The sequence below is a fragment of the Phyllostomus discolor genome, chromosome 1 (assembly GCF_004126475.2).
Source record: "Phyllostomus discolor isolate MPI-MPIP mPhyDis1 chromosome 1, mPhyDis1.pri.v3, whole genome shotgun sequence".
Classification (NCBI taxonomy): domain Eukaryota; kingdom Metazoa; phylum Chordata; class Mammalia; order Chiroptera; family Phyllostomidae; genus Phyllostomus; species Phyllostomus discolor.
In genome coordinates this window covers 34015642-34042954 of record NC_040903.2, presented here as the reverse complement: position 1 = coordinate 34042954, position 27313 = coordinate 34015642, and the positions used below count along the sequence as shown (strand labels likewise).

Below are 27313 nucleotides of genomic sequence, written 5' to 3'. Positions count from 1 at the left end.
CAGGGGATATAAATTATGAAAAGCCGAGAACATCTACATGGGGTTTGTAGAATACAGAGTGTTTCCAAAGAGAAGGAAGACTGAAGACAGAATACTAGAGAACACTGCTGTTAGCCATGTGAAAGAAATTGAACCCCATGAAGGTTACTCATTCATTCATCCATTCTTCAAATATTTATTGAATGTGATTGCTTCCTATGTCCCAGGCATTGGAGACACCACCTGCAACAAGATAAAAAAAAGAGCTGCATCCTCACAGAGGGTATCACCTACTGAGGAGATATCTATTATGAGTAAGAACAAAGTGATATAAATAGTCCTAACCTGGACCTGAGGAGGTTAGGAAAGACTCCCCAAAAGCTGAGCTAGGCAGACCTCACATATGAATAAACAGGAATAAATTAGGCAAAAGAAGAGGGTGGAGGTGAAAGGGATAGAGAAGTATTCCAAAAAGAAAATACAAATTGTGCAAAAGACTCCACAATGAAAGATATTCAAGAAATGAAAGAAGGCCAATGTAGCTGAAACACAGAGTATGAAGTCAGGAGTGGCCAAAGAGCTTGGTCTTCACTAACAGAGCTTTGAAGAACCTGTGTAAGATTTAAGCAAGGATATAGCTAGATCAAATTTTCATTTCTGAAAAATCACTATGTCCACCCTGTAGAAAGTGGATAGGAGAGGCAAGAACACTAGACACACACAAAACAGTAAGGAGTCTGAGGAAATAGTCCAAGCAAGAGATGGTGATGGTCTGAATTAGAACTGTGGCAGAGGGGACAAAGAAGTGACTAGGTTTGAGATAGTTAGGAGAGAGAACCCCCGGGGCTTGATGACTGATTAGATATAGGGGTGAAGGAGAGGAATTAAGAATGAGGCCTAGGCTCCGGTTTCAACAACAAAAGAAGGTGGTACCATTCTCTGAAATGGAAAGCACAGGTGGAAGCATCTTTGGAAGAAGGACTGCTAATAGAAAATGCTCGGTTTGGGCAGTGACAAGTTTGAGGGACCTGGGAGACAACCATGTGAAACTGTCCAGCAGCAGTTAGACATGCAAAACATCTGGCCTGGAAATATATTTCCAGAAGTCATCCACATATTGATGGTGATTAAAGTCATGGAGAATGAATGAAATCATCCAGGAAGAATGTGAACAGTAGAAAAGAAGGAAAATCACATAGATAAGAATTAAGTGACAGTGGTGTGGCAAAAGGGCAGGAGTGAGTTTCCAGAGGTAAGTCATCAACAATGTTGAATACAACAGGGTTGGGTAAGTTTTAAAAATGTCAGTGCTAGCCAGGTGGCTCAGTTGGTTAGAGCACTGTCCCCACTATGCCAAGGTTGTGGTTTAGATCCCTGCTCAGGGCATATACAAGAAGCAACCAATGAATGCTTAAGTGGAACAACGAACTGATCTTCTCACTCTTTCTCAAACCAATAAACACACAAAAGAATTTTAATGTCTACCTGACTTATCAATTGAGAAATCACTGATATTCTTAATAAAAGCTCTTTAATGTGTTGGCATGAGCATAATCAGACTGCAGTGGATTGAGGAAAACCTGAAAATGGCTATCAGATACAAGAATAGCCTATTCTTTTTAGAAGCTTGAGGTTATGGAAGGAGAAAGGCAAAATGTTAGAAGAAAAAGGAAAAAATAGAGCTTAATTTATTTCTTGCAGACGAGAGATTTAATATTTCACATTAAATCTCCATCAGTTTTCAGAAAAGGAATATCTGAAAACTGATGAAGGCATATCTAAAATACCAAAGGATACTGGCAGGAATGAAATGTAAACTCAATCCTGAAGCAGACTTGATAAACAGGATAACTTGTAACTCTTTTTTCCATAGGATTATGATACAATGTCAATGAGAAAGCAAATTAAAGCAATCACTATGGTCACTTGGCATCATCTAACAAAATATTAAACGTGTGTATCATTTGACCTGATAATTCTACATCTAGAAATTATCCTACAGACACACTTGTCCTGGACAAAATGACAGGTACAAGATTATTCATTCCAGCACTGTCTGAACCAGAAAAAAAGTGGAAATACCCCAAATGTCCATCAATAAGACACTACTTCAGTTATGGTATCCACTCAAACTAGGTAGCTGTGGGGTTGGGGGAGGGAAGGACACTGTATGTACTGATAAGAAAATCTAGATGTACATAAAGCAAAAATTTAAAATACAGAGAAGTGTAAATGTTCATGTGGAGGAAACTGAATCCACTTGCTTGAATATGCATGCAGAATTATGAAGTGATAAGAATCGAGGAACAGCAAATACCTGCTGTGGGGGGACTTCACACTGGACAGCTGGTGAACAAGAAAGAGACCTGACACTTTAATAAATTCTGGCTGTGAGATATATTACCTACTTGAAAGATAAAACTAAAAAAAAAAATTTTAATCTCTTTTCCACTGATAGGAGTTAAGAAGAATGTAATACTGCTAATAAATTTCTAGACTCAGATACGAGACAGAAAAGTTTAAACAGCCAAGTTTAAGCATTTGTTTTTCTATTTTTTCCATGAAGTAGCTGACAGAATAGAAGAAATGTGAAGGGTGGCCACGGGATTGAGAGATAGAAAAAAATGAAGTTTGAAATAGTAGCTGTGGAGAATGGAAGTGGGAGCTTTAAAAATACACAATGAAAATACACTAGATATGTGAAAAGAAAAAATAAAAACGTATTGATTGGCCCAATTAACCGTCATTTTTGGAAAGAGAAAATTTAACGGTCATCTTTTAAGACGTCTTTTACTTTCACATATGACAGCATGAAGAATTGCCAAACTAGACCAATCCCCACCCCCTGCCACATACACACACAACTACATTCTCTGTCCCCGGTGTATTTCCAGAGCCTACTTCAATGCCTCGCACAGGCTGACGCTCAAAAATTCAACTATTCAATAAATCCACTAACTCTGGCCTTAAGGGAAACGAAAAACAAAAGTGCCCTTTACTTCAAAGACCAAAGGAATTTGTCTTATGGTTCTGCAGCTTTTTTAAATGCGGGAAGGTAATACTGATTCATCAAGGAGCAAGCAGTGGAGAGAACAATATCACTCTGATCGGGAACATTACTGCTACACTCCCTGCACCCTCCACCTCTCGCAATCCCGGCTTCATTCCGGTCTGGGGTAAGGGGAAACACGACTGGGGACACTTTCGTGGCGGGATTGGGGGAAGGCCGCAAATCTTCAATTCGTCCAGCTCCCCATATTTCCCTCCTTAGATGGGTCTCCGCGGTGTGTTCTGAGTGGCCACCTACCCTCGTCTGCGTCATACATATTGGCAAACGGTTCCCGAACTCCTAACTCTTGAAATCGCAGACAGAAAAATACACCGCGACCACCGGCACCTGGAACGTGAGACAAAGTGACTTCCTCCTCCGGCGTTCCCAGAATACCCTGCGTCTTCCGCCAGAGGCCACCCACAAGGAAGCTAACGTAAGATGTACGCCTGCGCGAATGGTAGGCCGAGGTTTGATCACGGTTAGAATTGCGCAGGCGCAAATTGTGGGCTACCGCCTCTGGAGGCAGATTGCGGCAACTATTACAGTTCGAGAGTCGGATCCAGCCCGGGAAGGTTTTTTTGTTTTCCAGCGGTATTACACAAACGATGACATCTGAAAAAAAAGCCAATACTTATTAATAAAAAGTTTTAGTTGCGGCCGTGAGTCCGCGGCATTTAATGTTCTCGTTTGTGCGCCTTTAAAGACAAAAAAACAACGCTTTTAAAGCGCTACTTAAGGGCGGGTTGTGCCAGCAGTGGCATATTGAAGATGCCTGAAAGTGACAAACCCTCACTAGCCCTTTCGGTACACCCAACACAACCTAGGTTCTGGCACCTTTACCGCAGCGTTAAGCGCGCTCGCAAACCTCGGAGCCTTCATCGCGAGAATTTACGGGATTAGACGCGGGAGGAGGAGAAGACGACTTTTGGCGGCTGACAAGACAGCTTTCAGAAGCACGGGCTCTAGTCTCCGGTTTCAAGTGCCTCTCGGGCCCCATTGCGCGTGCGCGCACGTGGCTCCACCCTCTTTGTCCGACACCTTGCTCCCCATGCTTCCTGCACGTTTGACTGCTAGACTGCTCTGGCCCTCAGTTAGGAGGTCCACTCCCACCGCAGTGCGCCACAGCCTCGGAGAGCCGCTCTTGCAGACACGATGCGCGGTCGCCACCTCCTCCCAGCACCCAGCGGGCCTGGGACCTGGGCTTCTTCGTGGCCCAACGGCGAGTGGGGGTTACAAAGGAAGGGATGACTTGGAGGAGAGTTTTCTGTTTCCCGAGTACGTCCCGGAGCCGGAGCCCGCACCGGCTCTAGAAGAGCAGCTGCGGGAGCTGCGGCAGCGTCAGGAAGAGGAGGAACGACAGAAACAACAGCAGCGGGAGGAGCGGCGGCAGCAGAAGCTACGGGACAGCCTCCGGGTGCACAGGGTCGTGGGGCACCCTGACCCGACGGTGCCGCCCAGCGGCCTGAACTGCTCGGGCTGCGGGGCGGAGCTGCACTGCCAGGACCCTGGCGTGCCCGGCTACCTGCCCAGCGAGAAGTTCCTTAGCGCCGCGGCGCAGGCGGACGGCGGGCTGGCGCGGACCGTGTGCCAGCGGTGCTGGCTACTGGTGCACCACCGGCGCGCCTTGCGCCTGCAGGTGAGCCGCGAGCAGTACCTAGAGTTGGTGAGCGCTGCGCTGCGGCAGCCTGAGCCCGCCCTGGTGCTTTACATGGTGGACTTGCTCGATTTGCCTGACTCCTTGCTTCCCGATCTGCCCGCGCTGGTAGGCCCAAAGCAGCTGATCGTGCTGGGGAACAAGGTGGACCTACTGCCCCAGGACGCGCCCGGCTACCTACAGCGGCTCCGGGAGCGGCTGTGGGAAGACTGTGCCCGCGCCGGGCTCCTGCGATCCCCTGGCCACAGAGGACCACTGCACCCCGGCAGGGGCGGGCCACCAGATGGGGAGGAGAATTCAAATCATTCGGCCAGGTCCCGTACTGTACTCCGGGACGTGCGGCTTATCAGCGCCAAGACTGGCTATGGAGTGGAAGAGTTGATCTCTGCGCTTCAGCGTTCCTGGCGATATCGCGGCAACGTCTACCTCGTTGGTGCTACCAACGCTGGCAAGTCCACTCTCTTCAACACGCTCCTGGAGTCAGATTACTGCATCGCCAAGGGATCTGAGGCTATTGACCGAGCCACTATCTCCTCCTGGCCTGGTGAGCCTTGGGAGGTCCGTCCCCTTCGGGTTTTTGTTTTTGTTTTCACACAATTGTATATCAAGTGTTTACTAAAAACCCTTTCGTTTTCTGAGATGTCAGGAACCCTTTGGAGCCTTCACCTTAACAGTTCTCTCTTGTGGTCACACCCGTCTTCGGTGTCAGCTTAGTGCTTGGAATAATAATAGAAATATTTATGGAGCAGTTCTGTGTTCCAGTCACGGTTCTAGGCATTGGAGATAGATAAGCCAGGCAACAAAACAGTTCCTGCCCTCATGGAGGTTTCCCTTTAGCTTTACTGTATGTTTTCCTGGAATGTCCTTTGACTTTCTAAACCTACCTCCACTATCTTAAGTTTACCCATGAGATCAGTATACTATAGACATTTAACATTGTAATAATTCACTGGCACAATATGATACGTCGCTTTCTTGAGAAGAAATGTCAATTTTGGGGGTTTAAGATACAAATTGGGTCCTTCTGTGACCCTGTCTTTATTTAACATGTGGCAAAACTGCCTCATTTGTTTCTCTGAAACCAGTGTTTAACTTAGTTTTGTACACTGTTCTCTGCCCTGGACTTTGCTTGGATTATACACAGCAGTCTTTTATATAGAGTGGTAGTGTGGTGAAGATAAAAAGAATCAGGCCTGCAGATTTAGGATTCACATCCTGGTTGAGCCTGTGAGCCAGTCTCTGAACCCATTTCCTCATCTGTGAAGTAAGGGTAGTTTTGTAGAGACTTGTCATAAAGGTTAAGTAAAATAAATCACAGTACCCAAAGACAGTGTGTAGCTCTTCGAAAAATGTTACTTGTCCTCCCCTTACTCCGCTGTGCAATTTTGTTAAAATACATTGTTTGGTATTTCAGGTACTACATTAAACCTACTGAAGTTCCCTATTTGCAACCCAACTCCTTACAGAATGTTTGAAAGGCAAAAAAGGCTTAAAAAATATGCATCTGAAGTTGAAGAAGATCTTAGTCAGCTAGAACAAAATCAACTTCATCTCTTAAAAAAGCATGGTTATGTAGTAGGTAAGCATCTTCTGCAGGAAAACTCTTGAGGGGGTCTATGCTAAAATTCTTTTTTTTTTTTTTTTTTTTAATCTTCACCAGAAGACATGCTCTCAGACCTTAGAGAGAAGGGAAGGGATGGGAAGAGAGAGGGAGGGTCACACTAGGACATGCTCACTGACCTTAGAGAGAGAGGGGAAGGCAGAGAGAGAAACATCGATCTGCTGTCTCGGGTCCAATCAGGACCAACCCCACAACCTAGGCTTTATGTCCTGACTGGAATTGAACCTGCGACCTTTTGGTCTATGGGGCCAGCCCTCAACCAACCGAGTCACACTGGCGAGGCCTCTATGCTAAAAGTCTTTGTGAAGCAACCTGAAATACTGCTGTCTGGGCTAGCACAGTTTTTGCGGGGACAGACTACTTTCCTCATTCTGGAAGATCAGGGCCCTTGAGAGGCAAACCCAGAGTTCATGGTGCTGAGGAAATTGAGAGAGTAGATATTGGGGAAACCCAGGAAAGGAATCGTATAGTAACTGCTCACCTAGCCAGTGTCAGCAGTAAAAGCATTCCCACTGAGATGCAGCCCCACTCCTTGCAGACCAGTGCAGGTGGTCGACTCTAAGCAGCAGCTTTACGTCAGATGGTCCCCTTTCCTTGGTATTTCCTTTCAACCTTCATTTACTAAAAACAGTTTGATTTCCAATACTTCCCCCCCATGCCCAATATACACAGCCAGCCACACACTTGATCCTTACAAGAGTCTGACTCCTGCTGCCTTTTTTAAAAAAATAAATACATAAAGCTATTATCATTGTATCTCACTTTCATAGCTCATAGTCTTAGTAACTTATTTGACACAAACATAAGAATTATCTGTCTAGAGTCAAAGGCTTTAAAGGAGTGACTAATAACTTCAATATAACTTGTTCTAGGAAGAGTTGGAAGAACATTCGTGTATTCAGAAGAGCAGAAGGATGAAGCTCCCTTTGAGTTTGATGCTGATTCACTTGCCTTTGACATGGAAAATGAACCTGTTAGAGCTGCAGATAAACCCACCAAAAAAATAGATCTGACCCCACAAGATGTGAAAGATGCCCACTGGTTTTATGACACCCCTGGAATTACAAAGGAAAATTGTGTATGTATTTGATGTGTTTTAGAAACAACTTTGAACTGCACGAATACTGTCTACCTATTAAAATAGAACACAGGAAGAGAGGTACACTTTCATTCTAGACTCAGTTTTGACTCATTCATAGAAGTGGTTCAAGGATGACTATATTCCATCAGGTTCCGTATTTCATTTGTTGGGCTTCACTGCTAACACGCTACTTATATTATTATGCTTCTTGCCTTAATCAGGGAGACATTTATAGAATCAGATTTTTGAGGTTGAAAGAAATCATACCATATTTTGCTGTGGATAATGCGCACCCACAGTTTTATGCTCATTATCCATGGGATTATTTTACCCATGGTACGTGATCATTATACCCATGTATAATGCACATCCTTATATTTCCCTCAAAAATCTGGGCAAAAAGTGCACATCATACACAACAGTATTCCGTAAATTTCACTGCAGCCCAGCCGCCTGTCCCTCTATAACCTGTTGATCAGAGGGCATCCAGCCTGAACTAAAGTAAGGAGTGACTCATCAACTGCAGCAGTGATGCCTTGCCTCCCAAGGTAACCTGTTTGGCTTTCATCTGCTCTTTGTATTGAGCTGAACAATCTCCCTATACCTTGTACTCATTGTTCCTCAAAGTTGTGTGGAATGAATGTAACACCTATTTTTCTTGTCAGATTTTGAAATATTTTAAAGTATAGTGTCCTGTCTCTCCCTCACCCTGCCTTTTTCTTTCATTAGTTCATCCAGCAAACAGTGAGTACTTACTATGCTGATATAATCCAGATTATTTGTTCTTATTTCGTACATATGTTCTCTCTGAGCGACAGACTATACATCAACCCAGGTCCTTTTCGGAATGTTTTCTTCTTTTTTCTTTTGCTTTTAAAATACAGCATTCTTTACTGGCAATTCTTTATTAGAATTAGTGGGGTTTTTAAATTATGTTTTATTGTTTATGCGATTACAATTGTCCCAGTTTTCCCCTCTTTGTACCCCCTCCAACCACCCACCCACCCCACTCCCTCAGGCAATCCACACACAGTTGTCCATGACCATGGGCCACGCATATATGTTCTTTGCAGGATGTTTTCAAATTTTTTTTTTTGTTCTTAGAGTATAACACTAAGAACTAAATTTCTTGTATAAGTGCCCTCCTACGAGAATAATTTAGTATAGGATTAGTGCCTTTTTAATCCAATAGCAGTATCTCCTGGACAGCTTTGATTCTATCTTGTTAAATTTAGCCTATATCCTACATACTCATTAAATCTCACAACTTTTTATTTGCAGTTTCGATCATCATCCAAGTCATTCATTGACTCAAGTGTGCGTCCAGGATACAGCCTAACCACAGGTCCATTAATCAGCTTCCTTTGAATCTGGTTACTGACCAGTCTGTAATTCACCTAATTGTCTCTGTATCTCCCTGTGAAAGAAACAACATTGATTTCTTAAGTGCTTTCCTTGCTTTGTCTCATGGGGATTAGAGTGTCAGTCTCAGAATTCTGTTCTATTTGGTGACCCATAACATAGAATCATATGAATCTTTTTTTTTCCCTTCTAGAGTTATTGCCATGTCCAGCCTTCCTTAGCAATCAAAAACTTCAGAGTAATTGGACTGTTTTTTAATAATGTTCTATCACCTTAACTTCAACTCATTTTCCCATTTTAGACTTAGGTCAGGGATAGCAGTTACTTTAGTCATATATACCCTCTTGTCAGATAGTCAGAAAGGCAAGAATTTGCTAAATATTCCAGCCAGAAGAATGAGACCTCAAGATATTGGGTATAAAGGGTCTTGAAGATTTTTAAGGTAGTTTGCATCTAGTGTCAGATTATCGATATATTTATTTGAGGCCTTAAATCAGTGTTTCCCAAACCAAACCAAGAAATTCTGTTGTAAAATGGAAGTATTAGGGTCTAAAAAGTGTTAAGGTGGTTTCTTTACCGCAGTTTCTTTACTGTGCTTTTTCAAACACATGTCCTGGGGAAAACTACTTGCAGCCCCCTTATGTATTTTCTTGTGAGCCTCTCTAGGTATCACATGTTTTTATTGTTATAATAATTTCCTTACTATTTTTCTATTTTTATGTTTTCAACACGAATTATATTTCATTTTAATGCTTTTTTTATTTTTTTATTGTTCTATTACAGTTGTCCTAATTTTTCCCCATTGCTCTGTCTCTCCTGCTCCGCCCACCATACCCTACAGTCAGTCCCCACACTGTTGTCCCTGTCCATGGGTCATTTATACCCATTCATTGAGTAGACCCTACCCCTTCTTTCCCCGCTTCACCCCTCCAGTTGCTGTCAGTGTGTTCCCTGTTTCCATGCCTCTGGTTCTACTTTGTTTGAAATGTAAATGTACCACAGTTTTTTGATCTAGTCATTTACTGATAGGCGCTTAAGCTGTTTCCCCACTTGGCTGTTGTCAATTGTCCTGTTACGAACATTGGAGTGCATAGGTTCTTTTGGCTTGGTGTTTCAGGATTCTTAGGGTAGAATCCCAGCATTGAAATCACTGGGTCAAAAGGCAGTTCTATTTTTAGTTTTTTGAGGAAATTCTGTGCTGTTTTCCACAGTGGCTGCACCCATCTGCATTCCCACCAACAGTGCACTAGGGTTCCCTTTTCTCCACATCCTAACACTTGTTTGTTGATTTGTTAATGGTAGCCATTCTGACCAGTGTGAGGTGGTATCTCATTGTAGTTTTAATTTGCATCTCTCTGATGGCTAATGATGCTGAGCATCCTTTCATATACCTCTGGGCCTTCTGTACGTCCTCCTTGCAGAAGTGTCTGTTCAGGTTCTTTGCCCATTTTTTAATTGGATTGTTTGTCTTCCTGGTGTGGAGTCCTATGAGTTTTTTATATATTTTGGAGATCAAACCCTTGTCCCAGGTGTCATTGGAAAATGTTTTCCCATATGTTTGGTTCCCTTTTCATTTTTGATGTTTTCTTTGGCTGTGCAGAAGCTTTTTATGTTGTAAAAAAATAGTCCTATTTTTTTAGTCTTTCCTTCATGTCCCTTGCCCTGGCAAGTGTGCCCAACCTGTGGCACATGGGACACATGGATCCCAGGATGGCTATGAATGCAGCCCAACACAAAATCGTAAATTTATTTCAAACCTTTTTTTTTTTTGCTCATCAGTTTTCATTAGTGTTTGTGTATTTAATGTGTGGCCCAAGACAACTCTTCTCTTCCAGTGTGTCCCAGAGACACCGAAAGGTTGGATGCCCCTGCGAGGATACACAGGCGACAATATTGCTGCATGGGGTGTCTGAATTTTGCTGCCTGTTTTCCTTTCCTCTAGGACTTTTATGATGTCACAGCTCATGTTTAAATTTTTTCCATTTTGAGTTTATTCTGATAGTGGTGTAAGTTGGTGGTCTAGTTTCATTCTTATTATTTTTCTTAAGAGCCAAGTTCACAAAAATTTTGTTTTCCCTTTTTTTACCTTCTCTATTCTCTTCCTTTTTAAATCAAATGTCAGTTCCTTAGATCTAACCAGAAAGATCTTATACTTTCTGACTTTCATTTCTATTTTCTCTAATCTATTAATCCTTCTTCATCCTTAGAAGCCAAAAGATTCATAACTTTCTCTCATTTTTGCTGAGTATTTGGGGGAAATACGGAAACTAAAGACCAGAATTTAGGAAGAGGTCCTTTAAGCTCTTTACCTGATCCTAGAATGCTGTGACCATTTTGCATTTAATGCAGGCACACTGGCCACTAGGATATAAGATAGTTTACTGCCTCACCTTTAACTGAAAACTGCTGCCCTCTAGAAGCTTTGATGGTGAGGACATAGATTTCCATCTTGAGACTGGAACATCAGTGTTTTCAGCTCGTGCCAATTTTGACATTTGGGGGATGCTGCTGACATAAGAAAGTTTCATACTTCTATAACTATTTTGTCATTACTCAAGATTAACTTGTGAAACAAGCATAGAGCATTTGTAAATTGATTCATTTAGACAGAAACAATGAATAAATTTTATGTGCAACGAATTTCGACATATTTTGGTTTATTGTGAAATCTGGAATATTTTTTCATCACTTTATCTTACAGGTAAATCCAGTATATCTTCAATAAAAGTAATTCTCTAAAAATAAAATCTGCCCTTTGCTTCACAGATTTTAAATCTTCTAACAGAAAAAGAAGTAAATACTGTTTTGCCAACACATGCCATTGTTCCAAGAACTTTTGTGCTTAAACCAGGAATGGTTTTATTTTTGGGTGCCATAGGCCGCATAGATTTCCTGCAGGTAAGAGAAGTCTGTATGTACCATTAAAAAGTAACTTAGTATTGGCATTTATTTTAGGGAAGCAGGTTTATGAACAGTGGGAAAATGTTGATAACTAGGTCATGACCATATGGAGCACTGAGTACTATTCTTTTTGTTTTCTTTTCAAAATGCCCATTGTAAAAACCTAGGACAAATTAATGGGGGAAGAATACAGTAGTAGGGCTTAAAACTGTATCTTCACTAGGATGTCGAGTACCCTATACAGCTGGCATTAAGAAAAGATACTGCCACTACCCCGTGGTGTTTGTTCCCCATGGAAATCGCGGGTCAGACCTTTTAAGTACATAGTTAATATGTATTAAATAGATTCCACATTTCTTTACATCCCAGGATTTGTATACTGTTGTATATGTGGTTTTTGTCTGGAATTCTCTGAGATAGCATCATCCTGGGGGTTAGACTATCTGGAGAATTGCTCCTGTCTTGCCAAGTAAGGAGAAGAAGAGAAACAAAACATGGTCGTGTCCAACAACACTTTTTGCTACTTGCAGGCCGTTCCTTTAGCACACTTCTTGGGTTTTGTGTTTGTCCACAATTGGTTGGAAATTTAGCCTTACACACTTAAACCCTCATATATTTCTTTCAAGCTCACAGAAGGTTAATTTTTTAAAACCTAACTTTACTCAGAGACAGTTGAAGTGACAGTATTTCCTTTTTTTTTTTTTTTAAGAAAACTATCTTTAAATGAAATGAAACAAGACTAGGTAAGGAATCATAGTTTTACATAAATTGTGGAAATGCACTGTTTCTAACATATTGTGCCCTTATTTTTAGGCATTAATATAGTTTAATTACAGCTGCCATGCCAGTACTTACAAAGGGAGCTTGATTTTTTTTAATTATATCATGTAATGTGCTGCTTTTGCAACTGTTTCATTGTGCCAAATAACTTCTTTCTTTCTGAAGGGAAGTCAGTCAGCTTGGTTTACAGTTGTGGCTTCCAACTTCCTTCCTGTGCACATCACTTCCTTGGACAAGGCGGATGCCATATACCAGAAGCATGCAGGTCACACATTACTCAAGGTGAGGCGACACATTTTGGTGATTGCATAGTTAAGTTAACATACACCACAATGATAGACACCCCACAGCCCTGCTAAGAAAGCAGAACCCCCTCTGTCATACCATCAGCTAGCTCTCCTCTCACCTTGTTCTCCTTGAGGATCTGACTGTAAAGTGAAGTGGGCCCTATTGAAAAAGGGGATGTGGGACGGACCCTAGAATAGCTACGGAGCTATGTTTTCTCTAGACTATACTTTCCAATATGGTAGCTGCATGTGGCTGTTTAAATCCATTAATTTAATATTAAATAAAATGTTACATTTTGTTCGTCATTTGCACTAGCCACTTTACAACGGCTCAGCAGTCACATCACTGCAGAGAGTTGTATTGGATAACGCTGAGTGAAGAGAAGTGACAGATTTTCTCAGAACTGGGAGATGCTACTGGCATCTTGATAGGTGGAGGTCCAGGGTGATGCTAAACATTCCGCAGGGCACAGGATAGCCCCTCATGACAAAGAATTGTCTGGTCCAAAATGTCGTACTGCCAGTGCTGAGAAGCCCTGGCCTGGGCAGAAAAACTCTCCTCCCAGCTTCTTAATCCCAGATACCTATAGACTACATCTCACCTTTTGTCTGCTGTTCTGCGAGCTCCCTTCAACCTGTAAATATGTTAAGGTTTCTTTCATCTCTAAAAACAAAACTCAGGGTCCTCTTTATTCCTTTGCTTTACAACCGAGGTCGCTCCTGCTCCTCATGCCCCTTCCTCTGGAGCCTCTGTTTGGCCCTTATGTGCCACTGACATTGTTCTTACCAAATTCGCCAAAAACTGAGTGGGTACTACTTTCAGCTCTGTAGCAAGACATGCTGTAAACACTGTTGGCTAGTGAGTATTGTAAAATGGTTAAGGTCACAGGAGCCAGACCGCCATCAAATTCCACTGCATTCCACCACTGAATGACACTGTGTGACTAGGCAAAAGTCACCTTTACCTCTCTGTGTTGAACCTACGTCATGTGGTGGTGCTGGAACGTGACAGTTGCAGAAGTACTGGGTACATCCAATGAGAGGTAGCTTAACATTAATTCATACTCATGCAACCAAAAATAAGTCAAAACACAAAACATACGTCTGCCCTTCAAAGATGGTAAAAACTAACCTGGCTTGAGATACAAATACTTCTCTCTGGATTTCCTAAGGAAGCTAGGCTGAAACTAAAACTCCATTGAAAGAACTGCCCTACAATTAATATTCCAGAGACTTGTAGGATTTGCCAAGTGGGTGGGGACATAAAGGCAATTGGCAATATAGGATCTGTTGCTTTTTCTGCAACAGAAGACTTCCTTGGTTTATGTGACATGGCTCTCAGGAACATGAACTCTGTGTTGCCCTACCCCAGGTATCTGTGTAATTTGGGGGATGGACACCACTGACACTTTCCAAAGCAGCAATTCCAGTCTTCTCTCCCAGTGTGGCATAAACAGTTTCTCTCTGAGTCTAGCCCTGGAGTTCAAGCTATGATCTGCTTTCATTACGCTGTTTTTGAGATCCTTAAATATTTTCTCAGCTTCCAGTTTTTACTGCCCTCCTCCAGTTTTTACCCCCACCACAAGAGCAGTGGTTCCCAACCAGCACAGACTTTGCCCCCAGAGGACACTGGGCAATGACTAGAGACATTTTGGTTTTTACAGCTTGGTAGGTGCTGGGTAGATGCCAAGGATGCTGCTGAGAATCCTACACTGCACAGGACGGCCTCCCCACCCCCTGACAAAGAGCCATTCAGTCCAGAATGTCAGCAGTGCTGAGGTCGAAAACCCTGCACTGCAGAGATCTTCCCCAAGTACAAACAGAGCAGGTCACGGTGGTGTTGGTGGTGGTGGTTGTCGTCATCTCCGCTCTCTTTCCTCTTTATAATCCCTTGGTAGTTTCACGTTACTGAGGAGTTTGCACTGATAGCCTCATCACTAATGCACAGACACACAGCGTACCCTGGACAGTTAAACTACAGTTCCTGAACTCATCCCTTCTCCAGTTTTGTATCTATACATGAATGCTAACCCAGCATAACTTTCCACTAGCTTCTACCTGCTTCTCAAAATACTGCTGAGATACTGCTTCTTCATTGATGTTTTCCTTGACCAAAACCCATTCGTTACTTCTTCCCCCACAGCCATAGCACATAGTATATGCCTCTCATCACATTTCTTGCTTAATTTGTTTACATGTTATTTCCACCTTCTGATCTTCCTAGGAGATGAGACCATACTGTAAAATCTATCTTTGTGTCCCTAGTACTAAACACAGACATCTGTTAATGAATAGTTATTATCTAGTCACTTCCAATTCATGGAAACATCTGTAAACATAGAAGCTGTATCTTATATATGTACCCTTGGCTTGTCGTGAGGCAGGGGTTAATCTTTGTGGGATGCCAGGCTTCTAAGAGCGAAGGTATTTGGAAAGATGTTCCTTTAATCGCCCAACAGTACTCAGTATAAGGCTTTATGGAGGGCTGTAAAAACAGTGCAAACTCATAAAGCAAGATTCTGCTATCAGCAGGTTACCGCCCACACGTGGCCCCCGGCACTGGGAACTGAATGCTTGCTGTGCTTCTCATTTGGCCTAGAAGTGCTTTGGGGTTTTTCCAACAGTTAATGATTAAAAGGATTTTACTCTTGATCCCTGTACAGAATTATCAGTGTTTTAATTAATGTTAGAGTTACGGGGAATTTAATTTGAATTTCCATTTCCAAACATCTTCGTTTTATCCCCACGGAAGGTTCCAATGGGTGGAAAAGAACGAATGGCGGAATTTCCTCCGCTTGTTGCTGAAGACATTACCTTAGAAGGAGGACTTGGGGAATCTGAAGCAGTGGCTGACATCAAGTTTTCCTCTGCAGGTAAGTTCACACCAGGCACTTCTTTAAAGGTGAATAAAGTAGACTTCTTATATTTTTGTAGAAGTCTGCCTTAACCAACACAAGGTGAGTATTTTAAGGTATATATATATACTAGTTTATTCATAAATGCAACCTACTCTGAAAATAAATTTGTACCTTTTCACAAATGCATCATGTGCTCTTTTAAAAAATAGAGTGAAGGAGAACAGTAGCCTTCTTCAGTGCTCCATTTTAAGCTTTAATTCAGTGGTTTTCTTTTTTTCTTTTTTTTTTTTTAGAATTTTTTATTTATCAATTTTAGAGCGAGAGAAAGAGCAAAGGGAGAGAAACATCAATTTGTTGTTCCATTGATTTCTGTATCCATTGGTTGATTTGTGTATGTGCCCTGACCGGGGATCAAACTTGCAGCCTTGGCATATCAGGACAACCCTCTAACCCACTGATGTACCTTTCTAGGGCAGGTTTAGTGTTTTCAGTAAGACAGTTGCTAACATACGTACCTGGCAGGAGAGACACTGTGATCGTGAAGGAAGTTTTCCCAGGGCGAGGCTTATCCACCGCACTCCCGATGAGCTGACCCCTGTGATTTCCCCCACTGTGGGAAACCCCGCTGCACGATGTGTGGTAGTGGGGAAAGGGGGGCAGGGAGTTGCTGATACCATTTGTGTTCTCTCACATGCCTGCATAGGTTGGGTTGCTGTAACGCCTCAGCTTAAGGACAGGCTACATCTCCGAGGCTATACACCTCAAGGAACAGCGCTGACAGTCCGGCCCCCCCTCTTGCCCCATATTGTTAACGTCAAAGGAGAGCGCATCAAGAGGAGCGTGGCCTACAAAACCAAGAAGCTTCCTTCCCTGGTGTACAATCTGCGGAAGAAGAAACAACAGATGAAGATATAAAGCTGACCTTGCTCGTGCTGAATCTTCTAGCTAAACTACACAGCTAAATTTGTTACTGCTCAGAACTGTGCCTATTTGTAATGTACTCAGTTTGTAAATACAAGTTTTCTTGTAGGGTGTGTACATATGTGTGACCCAAATACTTGTATACCTAAAAAGGAGTTCTGCTACATTCAAGTGTCTCACTACTGTCTTTTTTTTATTGAGAACAGATGTCATTTCTTATTTGCAGTCTACTTGAGAGGACAGTTTAGCAATTGGCAAATGAAAAAGTGGCGGGAAATCAATTTCTCCAAATAAGAGAGACATGAGTAGGTGGCTCTGCACCGTGTGGTAGCCCAGGGTTCCAGCTGGTGGAACATTCCATGGCTTCGCTCTCCAGGCAGGTGTTTGCTCACGTGGCCATCCTTTCCCAGTGAGGGGGGAGGCGTGGCGATGAAGAGCAAGCAGCTTCCCTGTTTAAAAGAAGGGGCAGAACCTGAAGGTGCATACATCATGTCACACAGTCCATTGGTCAGCAGTCACATGGCCAGACCCACCCACAAAAAGCTGGGAGATTGCGGGGGAGTAGGGACCATTTCAGATCTTTAGCACTTAAGACAAGGGGAGAATGAACACTGGAGAACAAAAAGAAGTTTACCTTACAGGAGTTAAAAGTGTTTGAAATTTTAGGTAAAAAGGTTTCAAGTTACATCTTGTTAGCATCCATAATCTATTCTGCAACTACCAGAGAGTTTAATTAACCATTTTCACATCTGTATACACTGTGTAACATTACATCAATCAGAGATTTTTACCTTTTGTTATTTCTAGATGAATACATAACAATGAGCAATTGGCAGGTCAAGTCCCAGGCGCCTTGCCAGAAGTTGAGAAAAATGCTAGCAGGATAAGCTGGCCTGAAATGCAGTCAGGTCCAGGAAGTTCCTCTAGACTCAGGTTTAACATAAACTACTTTGAATTGTTTTATTTCATTTTATTGATTTTAGAGAGAAGGAAGGGAGAGAGAGAAACGTCGATCTGGTGTTCCACTTATTTATTTAGAGGATCGGAAGACACTCTAACCCACTGAGCTACTCAGCCTGGGCAGCATAAACTTTTGTTCTGTCAATGTGTACCCTCTAGCCCCCTTCTCACTAAGTCCTCTTAGAATAAATGCAACTTGTAAAAACTTTGTAGATCTCGCTTTCATCGTGCTTCAAAGTGAATGCTATTGGCATATTGGGGAAGGTAGTTTTTTATGTTTAAAACTGCACTTAAGTGTGTCAGGGCGTCCCTCTTCCCAGATAATAAAGGCCGGTCGCCCCTCCCCCACTCCGGCAGTCACTATGGCAACCTAACAGTACTGCTAACGTTTCTCAACTCACCCTCTAGAGGGCAGTAGCTTCCCAACTTCAAATTGGTAACTGATTTCTAGGTTTTCATTATGGACAATGAAATACCATTATTTTTACAAAGTTAAATTGTGGCCACTATATTTTTCTCTACTGTTCCAAGTTTGGAGCTTAGGCCTACTCTTTAGGAAAAAAATGACGGAAATATGGTAAATTTGGCATTTGTACAGAAAATACAGAACCTAAAAACTGATGCTGCCAGTACCCCAGTAACTTCTCAATACATCTAGGAAGAAGAGCTCTCCCTTGTCTTCTCTGTAGGCTTTTAGGCCTCTTGCCTAACAAAGATTCCATGTTTTAACATTCACAACTTATATTCCCAGGTCTCTTTTACCTCTAAAATTCAATGTTTTTGTTTCGTACATCTTGACTGAGGCATATCTAAAAATGCCCCAAGGTGCCTTGCTAGGAGTTTTAAACAGCGCAGTTTACTAAGTTTCAGTTTCCCTAGTTACATTAATCATTTCTTCGGGTCTTCATTTTCTCACCGATAAAGTGAGGAAATGGCAGGTTTTTCTCAGTCCTAACCTTTTACGATTCTCAGTAAAAAAGCAGGAAAGCAAGGAAAGGGTGGTTCCAACACCTCTCACACAAAAAAGACACTGCATGCTTAGACAGCCGAGGACTTCTGCTAGGCTCTGGTATTAATTTACTTCCTATTCTGCTAACCTAATGCAGCCCAGGATCACTGCTGGCCTATTCAACTGTTCCACAGTGGGTTTTGCTTTAAGAAAGTTGGTTTCTGAGTCTTAGTTTACTGATGCTCCTTACTCCATTAATCTGAGTATAAAGACTTCCCTTGAATCAGTAATCAGTTACACATGGCAGCTTGCAGGAGCTGGTAAAGAGGACAAATTAATGGCTAAGTGGCAGGACAGCCCCCTCACTTCCACAGAACAAGTTGTTTTGAATGGTGAGAAACAATTAAGCAAGTTTATACTAGATTGTTTACTTGACTCTGCAGCCTTGTGGTGGTCGGTATGTCACTTCTTTTGTATTCATGACACCTAAAAAGACAAAGCATGTGCCCTTAAAGGGCTTTTTACTTTCTATGTGATACTAGGTTTTATTTTTTAAAAGTTACACCTTTTTTCTCCTCTTTAAAACAGCACCATTTTTTTTCCAAAGTTGCTGAGACGAAGTTCAGTTTAACACACTTTGTATTTTTGGTCACCATAAACAGCAAGCTGTACCCATCACCAGGGCTTTACTGTGTAGTTCCCCAGAGTCTGCATTTATGTTACTTGCAACACTTCCCATGACCAAGGAGAAGTGGCGTGCAGATGCAATCTTGTGCGCTTGTGTGTTTTGATCATTCAGACACTTCTTGCAAAAGGGAGCTCAAGACGTTTCCTGCAGATGACTAACTTGGAGCTTCAGCTGTCCCGGCCATGGCAGGGTTGTTGTTGCTTCACTGGGTAGGCACCCAGCGCCGAGGCAAGCTGTTTCGTAGACAGCCTCTGATCATTTACCCTGGCTGCCCTCCCACTTGGCTCTGCCTCATGGAGCAATAGAATCATTTCCATTCTTTCTCAGACTGTTCCATTTTCTCTTGGCTGCTTTCCTCCTCCCAGGGGGATTGTTTTCCCTCAACTGTCAAAGAGTAATGCTTAAACATTAAAAACAAGACTTCAGAGTCATGTGAATTGAATAGATAGCACCTCTGCCTACTCTTAATGTCTCTTTGTCATTGTTGTCTGCCCCATTAGTGGCCTGTAGTGGCAAGGAACTGGTTCAAGATTAATACTTGAACATCATACAGGAATGATGCCTCACTTGTCCCCTTCCTGTCAAAGAGCATCCATTTAGTCAAGGAATTTCACTCTCTGAATATTTCTAAGTATATGTTTAGACCATCCTTAAAACACCCATCGCTTGAAACTCTGTTTTTCAAAAGCTTCCTTTTACTTCCCAAATAATTCTCAGAATTTATCTTCTGGGTAATGAACCTAGTAGAAGAATGTACTCGGACTTAACATTATTATTGATAGATTCAGTAGGTATGATGCTTAATCACAGACATCATCAGTACCTTTGGCCTATAGCTACAGTAAATTTAAGAAAACTGAGGCCACCCCCCCCCCTCCAAAAAAGACACATGTGCTCAAGAACACATCATCAGGTGATCTGGGAAGTAAAAAACTGCCAAGATAATTTCTTCTCAGTATGTCCCTGGAAAATAGACATTCAATTAGGAGAATGAATTAGAAGAATGAGGGAATTTGGTTGGTTGGTTGGTTGGTTGGCTAGTTTATGTCCTCCCTGGATAACAGCAACAGAGCAGACTTAAATATGCTTAGCAGAATTTACACTTTTCTAGAGTTTCTTCCTTGCTTGCATAACGGCAGTGGTGCCCCACATCAGCTGTGTTTCAGACTACTCATAGTTGCTCTAGTCATACAATAGCCCATGTACCTTATCATTTATTTCTTCACAGTCCTGTAACAGTAGCTAACTCTTGCACTGAGCCAGGCACTATTCGGAGTGCTGTACGTATATTAAATGAATCCTTACAACAACCCCATGCAGGAAGAACTGTTACCTGCATTTACAGGTGAGGTGACTGATGCCCAAGCAACTTGTCCAGGGTTACACAGCTAGTAAGTGATGGAGCCCTGATTCAAACCCAAGCAGTCTAGCTCCAACACCCATGTGGGTTTTTTTTTAATAATATAGTGAAACTGGCTTGTTTACCTTTTGATATACAGTTCTATAGATTATAATATTGGTATAGGTTCATTTAACCACCACCATAATCAGGATACAGAACTAGCCCACGAGCACCCATGTATTTAATCACTATACATACTTCCTCTATGTACTAGAGCCCATCATAAGTCTAAGCACCAGAACTTTTCAACCTCAGCAGGGAAACATGTTATCTCGGGGGGGAGGGGGGGAGCACAATAACTTACCTTGAAGACCTCCAAAAGAAATGACACAGTTTCTTGTTAACTCTGTGTCACTGCTACTTAATTGTCTTTCTAGCTTTCTTTGATTCCTACCATATACAATTCTACCTTTAAAATATTTAAGAGCTGGGAGGGGTGAAATGTATGAGACGCTATATACATCCTTGCAGTCTTACTTTACCAATGCTACCCAAACCTAAACAAATGTCCCAGTGTGATTTTCACGCTGTCTTACCATCTCAGGTAGCTTTAAATTGACTGTGTTTACCCTAACTGGTGTGGCTCAGTGGGTTGGGCGTCATCCTGCAAACTGAAAGATTACTGGTTTGACTCCCCGTCAGGGTACATGCCTGGGTTGTGAGCCAGGTCCCTGGTTGGGGGCCGCTGAGAGGCAACCTACCTTGCACATCAATCTCTTTTCTCTCTCTCTTAGCATAATAAAATCTTTTAAAAGAATAAAAATAAACTAAATAAATTCACTGTGCTTTTATGGCTCTCTGGGAAGCTTTTCACATTGCTAGTGAGCTTTTCCAAGTACCACGGACAGATCACAGCATGAGTGGAGATCCTGACCCACAATTCTGATTAAGAAAACAGTAAATAAGGTACACAGGAAATCTGGAATGCAAGCATCTAAAGAATTACACCACCAAACTATCAGAGAACAGAATCTGATTTTTAACCCTGGCCCTACTAGTGACATAGGATCAGAACAAGTGGTCCCTATTCACTCACAAATCACATAGCCTGAAAAACAAATTAGTTTGGCTCTGAATCTGTTTAAATGGCCTTGTCTTCTACTTCTGTAGCACTCATCCTGTTTCCTGTTCCTTTTAACATCTTTGACTAAAAGAGCATTCTGGTTTTCTGATTAAAAACTTTCTATTATCTCCAGTTTTAACATTTGGCCTAAAAAAAAGATTTATCTTCTTTTACTGCCTTTGACTTTAAACTCTATGGTTACTCAACAGGATGGAAAATTAGAAAAATGGGGACTACTTTCCTTTAAAGGGACACATAAAAGGTGTGTTTTATTGAAGCACTAAGGAAAATGTCTTTTTCATGGAATAAAGCTATTACATAAAGCTAATTCTGAGAAATGTGTTGAAAATTTTCAGCATGGGAACTTGAATGAAACTGTTCAACAAAGGAAAATAATGCTTAACAGTCCCATTTACCCATGAATTCCCCCATTTGGCATGGAGCAAGTCACTTCTGGGCAGTTCTCGTTTAATTGGAAATGCTTCTTTTCCATTAACTAGATTGAGGGCATGATTAAGCGTGCATCCATGTCTATTGCTGAGTAACGAACCACTCCAAAACTTGGTGACTTTTAGCAAACATTATTTGCTCCCATTCTTTAGTTTGGCAGTATAACCTGGGCTTAGCTTAATAGTTCTGCTGAGGACATGCATTTAGAGATCTCGCTCCATGTCAGGGGCTTCAGCTGGGATGGTTGTTAACAGCTGGGCCTTTTTCCATTAGCCACTCTACCTAGCAGGGGTGTCCACCCTTTTAGTGTCTCTGGGATACACTGGAAGAAGAGTTGTCTTGGGCCACACATTAGATACATTGCAACCATAATTACAAAAAAAAAAAAAACCCTCATACTGTTTTAAGTAAATTTACAATTTGGGGTTGGGTGGCAATGCATAGCCGTGGGTTGGACACCCCTGATTGGGTCTCACCCTGAAGTGACTAGTTGAGGCCGATAGGCTTGTTCACAAGGTGGCATGTTCACAAAGTCCAGAGTGTGAGAGTAGAAGCTGCAAGGCCTTTGGAAGCCAAAGCTCAGAAGCCATATATTGTCACTTTCTATGGGTCAAAGCAAGTCCTAATGTCAGCACAGATTCAAGCTGACTGGAAAAGCTGCAAAGAATTTGTGGCCATTTCTATCCACCTTGAAGAAAATGCAGTATAACATGTTATCTATTCTAATGATCTTATATGAAGAGAATCCACTGTAAACCTATCAAGTAAGAAATATGATGCTAACTTTACCTCAGGAGACAGATGCATAAAGCAGCTATGTGACGAGAAAAGGAGGAAGGGAGAGGCTGTGAAGTTTCTATTCCATCATAAATCTTTTTGGAATATTTTGTTTTTAGCTGTGCAATTTTTATTGGGTTGGCCAAAAAAAACCCGTCACAGTTTTTCAGTACGATGGCTCTGGCAGTGCTTAGTTGTCTTTAACTTCATTTCAAACAGTTTTGTTAGGTTGCATTGTGACAGTTGTTATATCAGTGTCCACTTAAAAAAAAATCAAAACTGCCAAATTTTTGTGCAGCTATTTTGATATTGAAGATGGGGAAAATATGCAGCATTTTCACCATATTATGCTTTACCATTTCAAGAAAGATAAATATACAACAGAAATGCAAAGAAAGATATGTGCATTGTATAGAGAAGGTGCTGTGACTGATCAAAGTTGATCAGTCAAAAGTGATTTGTGAAGTCTCTTGGTACAATTGACATTTTGGCCAAATAATTCTTTGCTGTGGGACTGCCTGATGCATTGGAAGATGTTTAGCAGGCCCCTGGCCTCTACCCACTAGAAGCCAATTGCAGGAGATAGCCCACATACTCAAAATATCCAAATCAATAAGCATATTGGTAAAAATGAAAAATGTGTCTTATTTTATAGAAAAATATAACAGACTTTTTGGCCAACCCAATACTTTGGTAAATTTAAAATGGAATAAAGTTTACTCTTCAAGGAAAAAAGTTGGGGGTTTGAGGAAGAATCCAAGCTAAAGATCCTGAGGCCCTAGGTACTGGCTCGAACCACGGAGAGGGGTTAGAAGTGATTTCAGAGACCCTTTTAGCACTGGCCACCTGCCAGCATTTTTCCTATCCGTCCCTATCCCCACCTACATCTATTCTAGTCCTGTCAGAGGATGCTGGGTCCAGGCTTAGTTCTGGAGGAGGGGACCTTGTGGAGCAGGGACTGGGGAGAATAATTGCAGTCCCACTTCCGCCTAAACCAGTCTTCAAATCGGTGTTTTATTAGAATTTTACAATGGGGATCTAGAGATACAGTACTAATTTCTGACTGTTACAGCTCCCCTCTGGAACTCCTGAAGTAGTATTATTTATTGGCAGGGCAGAGTTTGGGCATTCCTAGGTTGCTGCCCTTCAATTCAATCACATCAAAGAATAATAAAACCTCTCCACTTTAAAGACCTTGGAGGGTGGAAGGAAGACAGGTTAAAAATGGTGCCAGATGAGAGGGGGGTTGGGTGGAAAAGGTGAAGCGATTAAGAGGTACAAATTGGTAGTTACAGAACAGTCACAGTTGTAAATTATAGTACAGGGACCTCAGTCAGTAATGTAGTAACCACGTCTGGGGCCAGGTGGGTACTGGAAGTATCAGGGGGCCACTCTGTAGGGTACGTGATTGTCTCTACCTCCTACACTCTACATCTGAAACCAGCACAGAACAATGTTGAATGAGGGCTGTCATTGAAGGATAAAAAATGTAAATAAATGCAATCAAGTTTCAGATCTTTTTAAAAATCAAAAACCAGAAAAAACCCCAGCACATGCACGTTTCTCAACTATATTCCAGAAAGAGTAGCACACATTTCCCTTAATATCCATTCAAACCTAAATGTATATTCATCTAGCTTCCTCAACCACCACTATCCTATTTACTGACACATTCAAAACTTTGACTCTAAAAAAACATTGAAACCTGAAAAGAAACTATTTGAATTATCCCCACCAGTTAATGTGAAAACCATCATAAAAATGAAAAGCAAAAAAAAAGTACAAAGTTGTAACATCATTTTAAAAGCTTTATGAATTTCATATTTCTACAGAATTGTTAACTTTGTAAAGGCCACTTAACTGACAGTGTTTGAGCAAGATTTGGGATCTGGGGACCTGCAAAAGCCTTAGGGCAAACACTCTGACTTCCCAGACGCTACTGTAAAGGACATTTCCATTCATACGACCCAAGTCCAGGGGGTCTATCTCCACAAGGGGTCCTTCTTCTGGAGTTCACTGACTTTAGACCAACGCCCTAAAATAAATCTGTGCCTCTTTTTCTGCATGGGGTGAGCTGACCTGGGGCTGCTTGCCAGCAAGCCCTCAGCTTATCAGCCCAAACTCCAGCATCGTTAGTGCAGTTTACAGGCTGGTAGGTGTGTTTGTCTCTGCCCGCTGGATACCACACAAGCAGATATGCATTCATGTCAAGGGTATTTGCTGCTCTCACCTTTCCTTGTGTCTAGATGTCCTGTTAAGGTAGGTCTCTACCGCAACCTATCAATTCTGGGAGACTGAGTCATGAACCTCCTGCAAGTATCCACAACTCAAGTGATATTCTAACAGATCAGATGGGACAAATACCAAGGCTTACAATATAGCAGGCTCAGAAGGTCCAAGGGCCAAGGACATTTTCAAGTAAATCCAATTCTTAATGTTTTCAAATAGTTACCTACATAATGAACAAGGCAGCTTATCTAAAAATGCAAGCTTATACTCAGTTGTAGGCATAAATAGAATCAGGGCACAATTGTTTTATGTGTACTTTTATCTCAAAAAGGTACAATTAATCTTACTGCTGGCAAACTTCTTAAGGTCTTTAGTAAATATAAACTATTTAGCAGAGTGCCCTCCATATCATGTTAATGCATTAACCTTGTTAAGAACATTCAGATTAGACTTAAACCCATCCTATTCTTTTATTTTAGCATCCATTTCCCCACATTATATCCTTCACTTAATCAGAAAAACAGTATGCATGTGGCACAGACCTATCACTTACTACTTGTGACATCAGGCAACTCATCTTTAGAACGCAGCCTACTTCTTAGGCGTGTTAAGGGGATTAATAGTTAATCTAATGTGGTTAAAATAATGCTTGGTTCTGTAGATCTAGAATTACTCATAATGCTAATGCAGGATCTCCAGTCTCATGCAAAATGTTCAGATTACTTCTGGGGATCCCCAGATGGCTCATGAGTAAGGCCTGCCCACTCTTATATGAGCCACTTTCTTCCTCCCTAACAGCTCACTTTAATGGAATTTCCCACGTCTGTGCATAAGACACAGAGCAGCCACAGGCAATGTCTCCTCACACAACTGCTGCTGCTACTGACCAATGAAACTATCACGTTCATCAGTGTCCCTACCAAGGGCTCTCTGTGCTTCTCATACTGCTTGACCATTACTGCCCTTGCCTTTCTCTGGACTCTAGGTACTGCAATCACCATAGTTACCTTGGCTAGTTCTAACTCCAAGGACCCATGCTTGCTGAGTAAACTTGCCTCATTCTCACTTTTAAGGTAAGCTGTATCTTGTCAGAAAAATCTTCTCTCATGCAAATAAGGATCCCACTGGACTTCCCACACTGGTCCACTAGACACGACTGAATTCCAGTTATGGGTGTAGCTTATGCTCATGTAGGGACCTGTAAGTTATTAAATTGTAATTTAATGTACCACTATGTGGATAATTCATTCACCCCAGTAATGTTAGTTAAGTGCCAGAGTGCTATTCCCCTACTGCAGTATTTTGCCATGTATAATGATCACCCACACTTTTGGCCAAACTTTTAGGAAAAAAAATCTTTTTTTTAAATTCGATTTTTATTTATATTTAGAAACAAAACCAATTATCGTACTCCACAGTGTTATTTTGCATATGGATATGGTTATTGCTTTCTAGAGTTACACTTTTAACATACAAGCATAAATAAAAAAACTAAAACATTTATATAGATAGGGAATTAGTACTGCCCACGTATAAGGCACATCCTTATTTTTCCCTCAAAAAACTTGGGCAAAAAAGTGCACATTATACACAGCAAAATGCGGTACATTTATGCTAAACATTAGTTATTGGACATGTTACTCATCATTATTGTAAACAACACTAAATTAAATATTCCAAATACATAATCTCCCATGTTAAAAAAAACCTTTAATATAAAGTGTTAAGACTTGACTACTATTGGCAAATCTGAAGGATTTGCAAATCTTAAGAAACTAAGTATAAACTTGTAAAGTTTAAGAAATTATGGTCCTCTGAAACACTTCATAGTTTCCACTCTCATATACATCCACATTGTCAACAAATTCTGGCAATATCAGAAAAAGAAATTAATTAAACCATAATAACCCACAACTATAGAACATCATACAGTAGCTATAAAGAATGAGGAAGGTCCTTAACTACTGACAAAGACCTTCAAATTATGAGTTTTGCAAATTGCAGGGTATTGGTAATCTTATTTATGTTAAAAGCAAGAAATAATGCATTTCGATATGCACACATATGGAGGTAAACAGTAACAAGTAAACCATCAACAGCAGTTAATTCTCAAGAAACAAATGAGTAAGGGGGGAAAATGAGTTAAACAGATCAGTAGGAAAAAGCTAGTTAAGATGGATTTTGTTTAAATTTTTTGAGAATGTAGTTGTATATGCATCATGTGATTTTAAATGTAACTAGAGTGCACAGAAAAAGGTGTGATGTCTCAAAATCATTAAATTATTGTTCTCGAAAATTG

General features: G+C 41.4%; 2 protein-coding genes and 1 pseudogene across 2 annotated transcripts in view; 2 read left to right on the top strand and 1 right to left on the bottom strand.

The window, feature by feature from the left end:
- The window catches only part of POLR2B (RNA polymerase II subunit B), a 41476-nt gene extending 38006 nt beyond the window's left edge, over nt 1-3470 (bottom strand). The window contains 1 exon segment of the mRNA XM_028507806.2: nt 3287-3470. Within this exon segment, the coding sequence (XP_028363607.1) occupies nt 3287-3305 (19 nt within the window). The 5' untranslated portion in view covers nt 3306-3470.
- On the top strand, nt 3346-20769 carry NOA1 (nitric oxide associated 1). The gene is made up of 7 exons (XM_028507808.2): nt 3346-5229; nt 6100-6264; nt 7179-7384; nt 11516-11647; nt 12596-12712; nt 15470-15590; nt 16279-20769. Exons 1-7 carry the CDS (start codon nt 4080-4082, stop codon nt 16488-16490), a joined length of 2103 nt encoding a protein of 700 aa, XP_028363609.1. The 5' UTR covers nt 3346-4079; the 3' UTR covers nt 16491-20769.
- LOC114493476 lies at nt 16083-16264 on the top strand (annotated as a pseudogene).
- Nucleotides 20770-27313: the final 6544 nt, after the last annotated feature.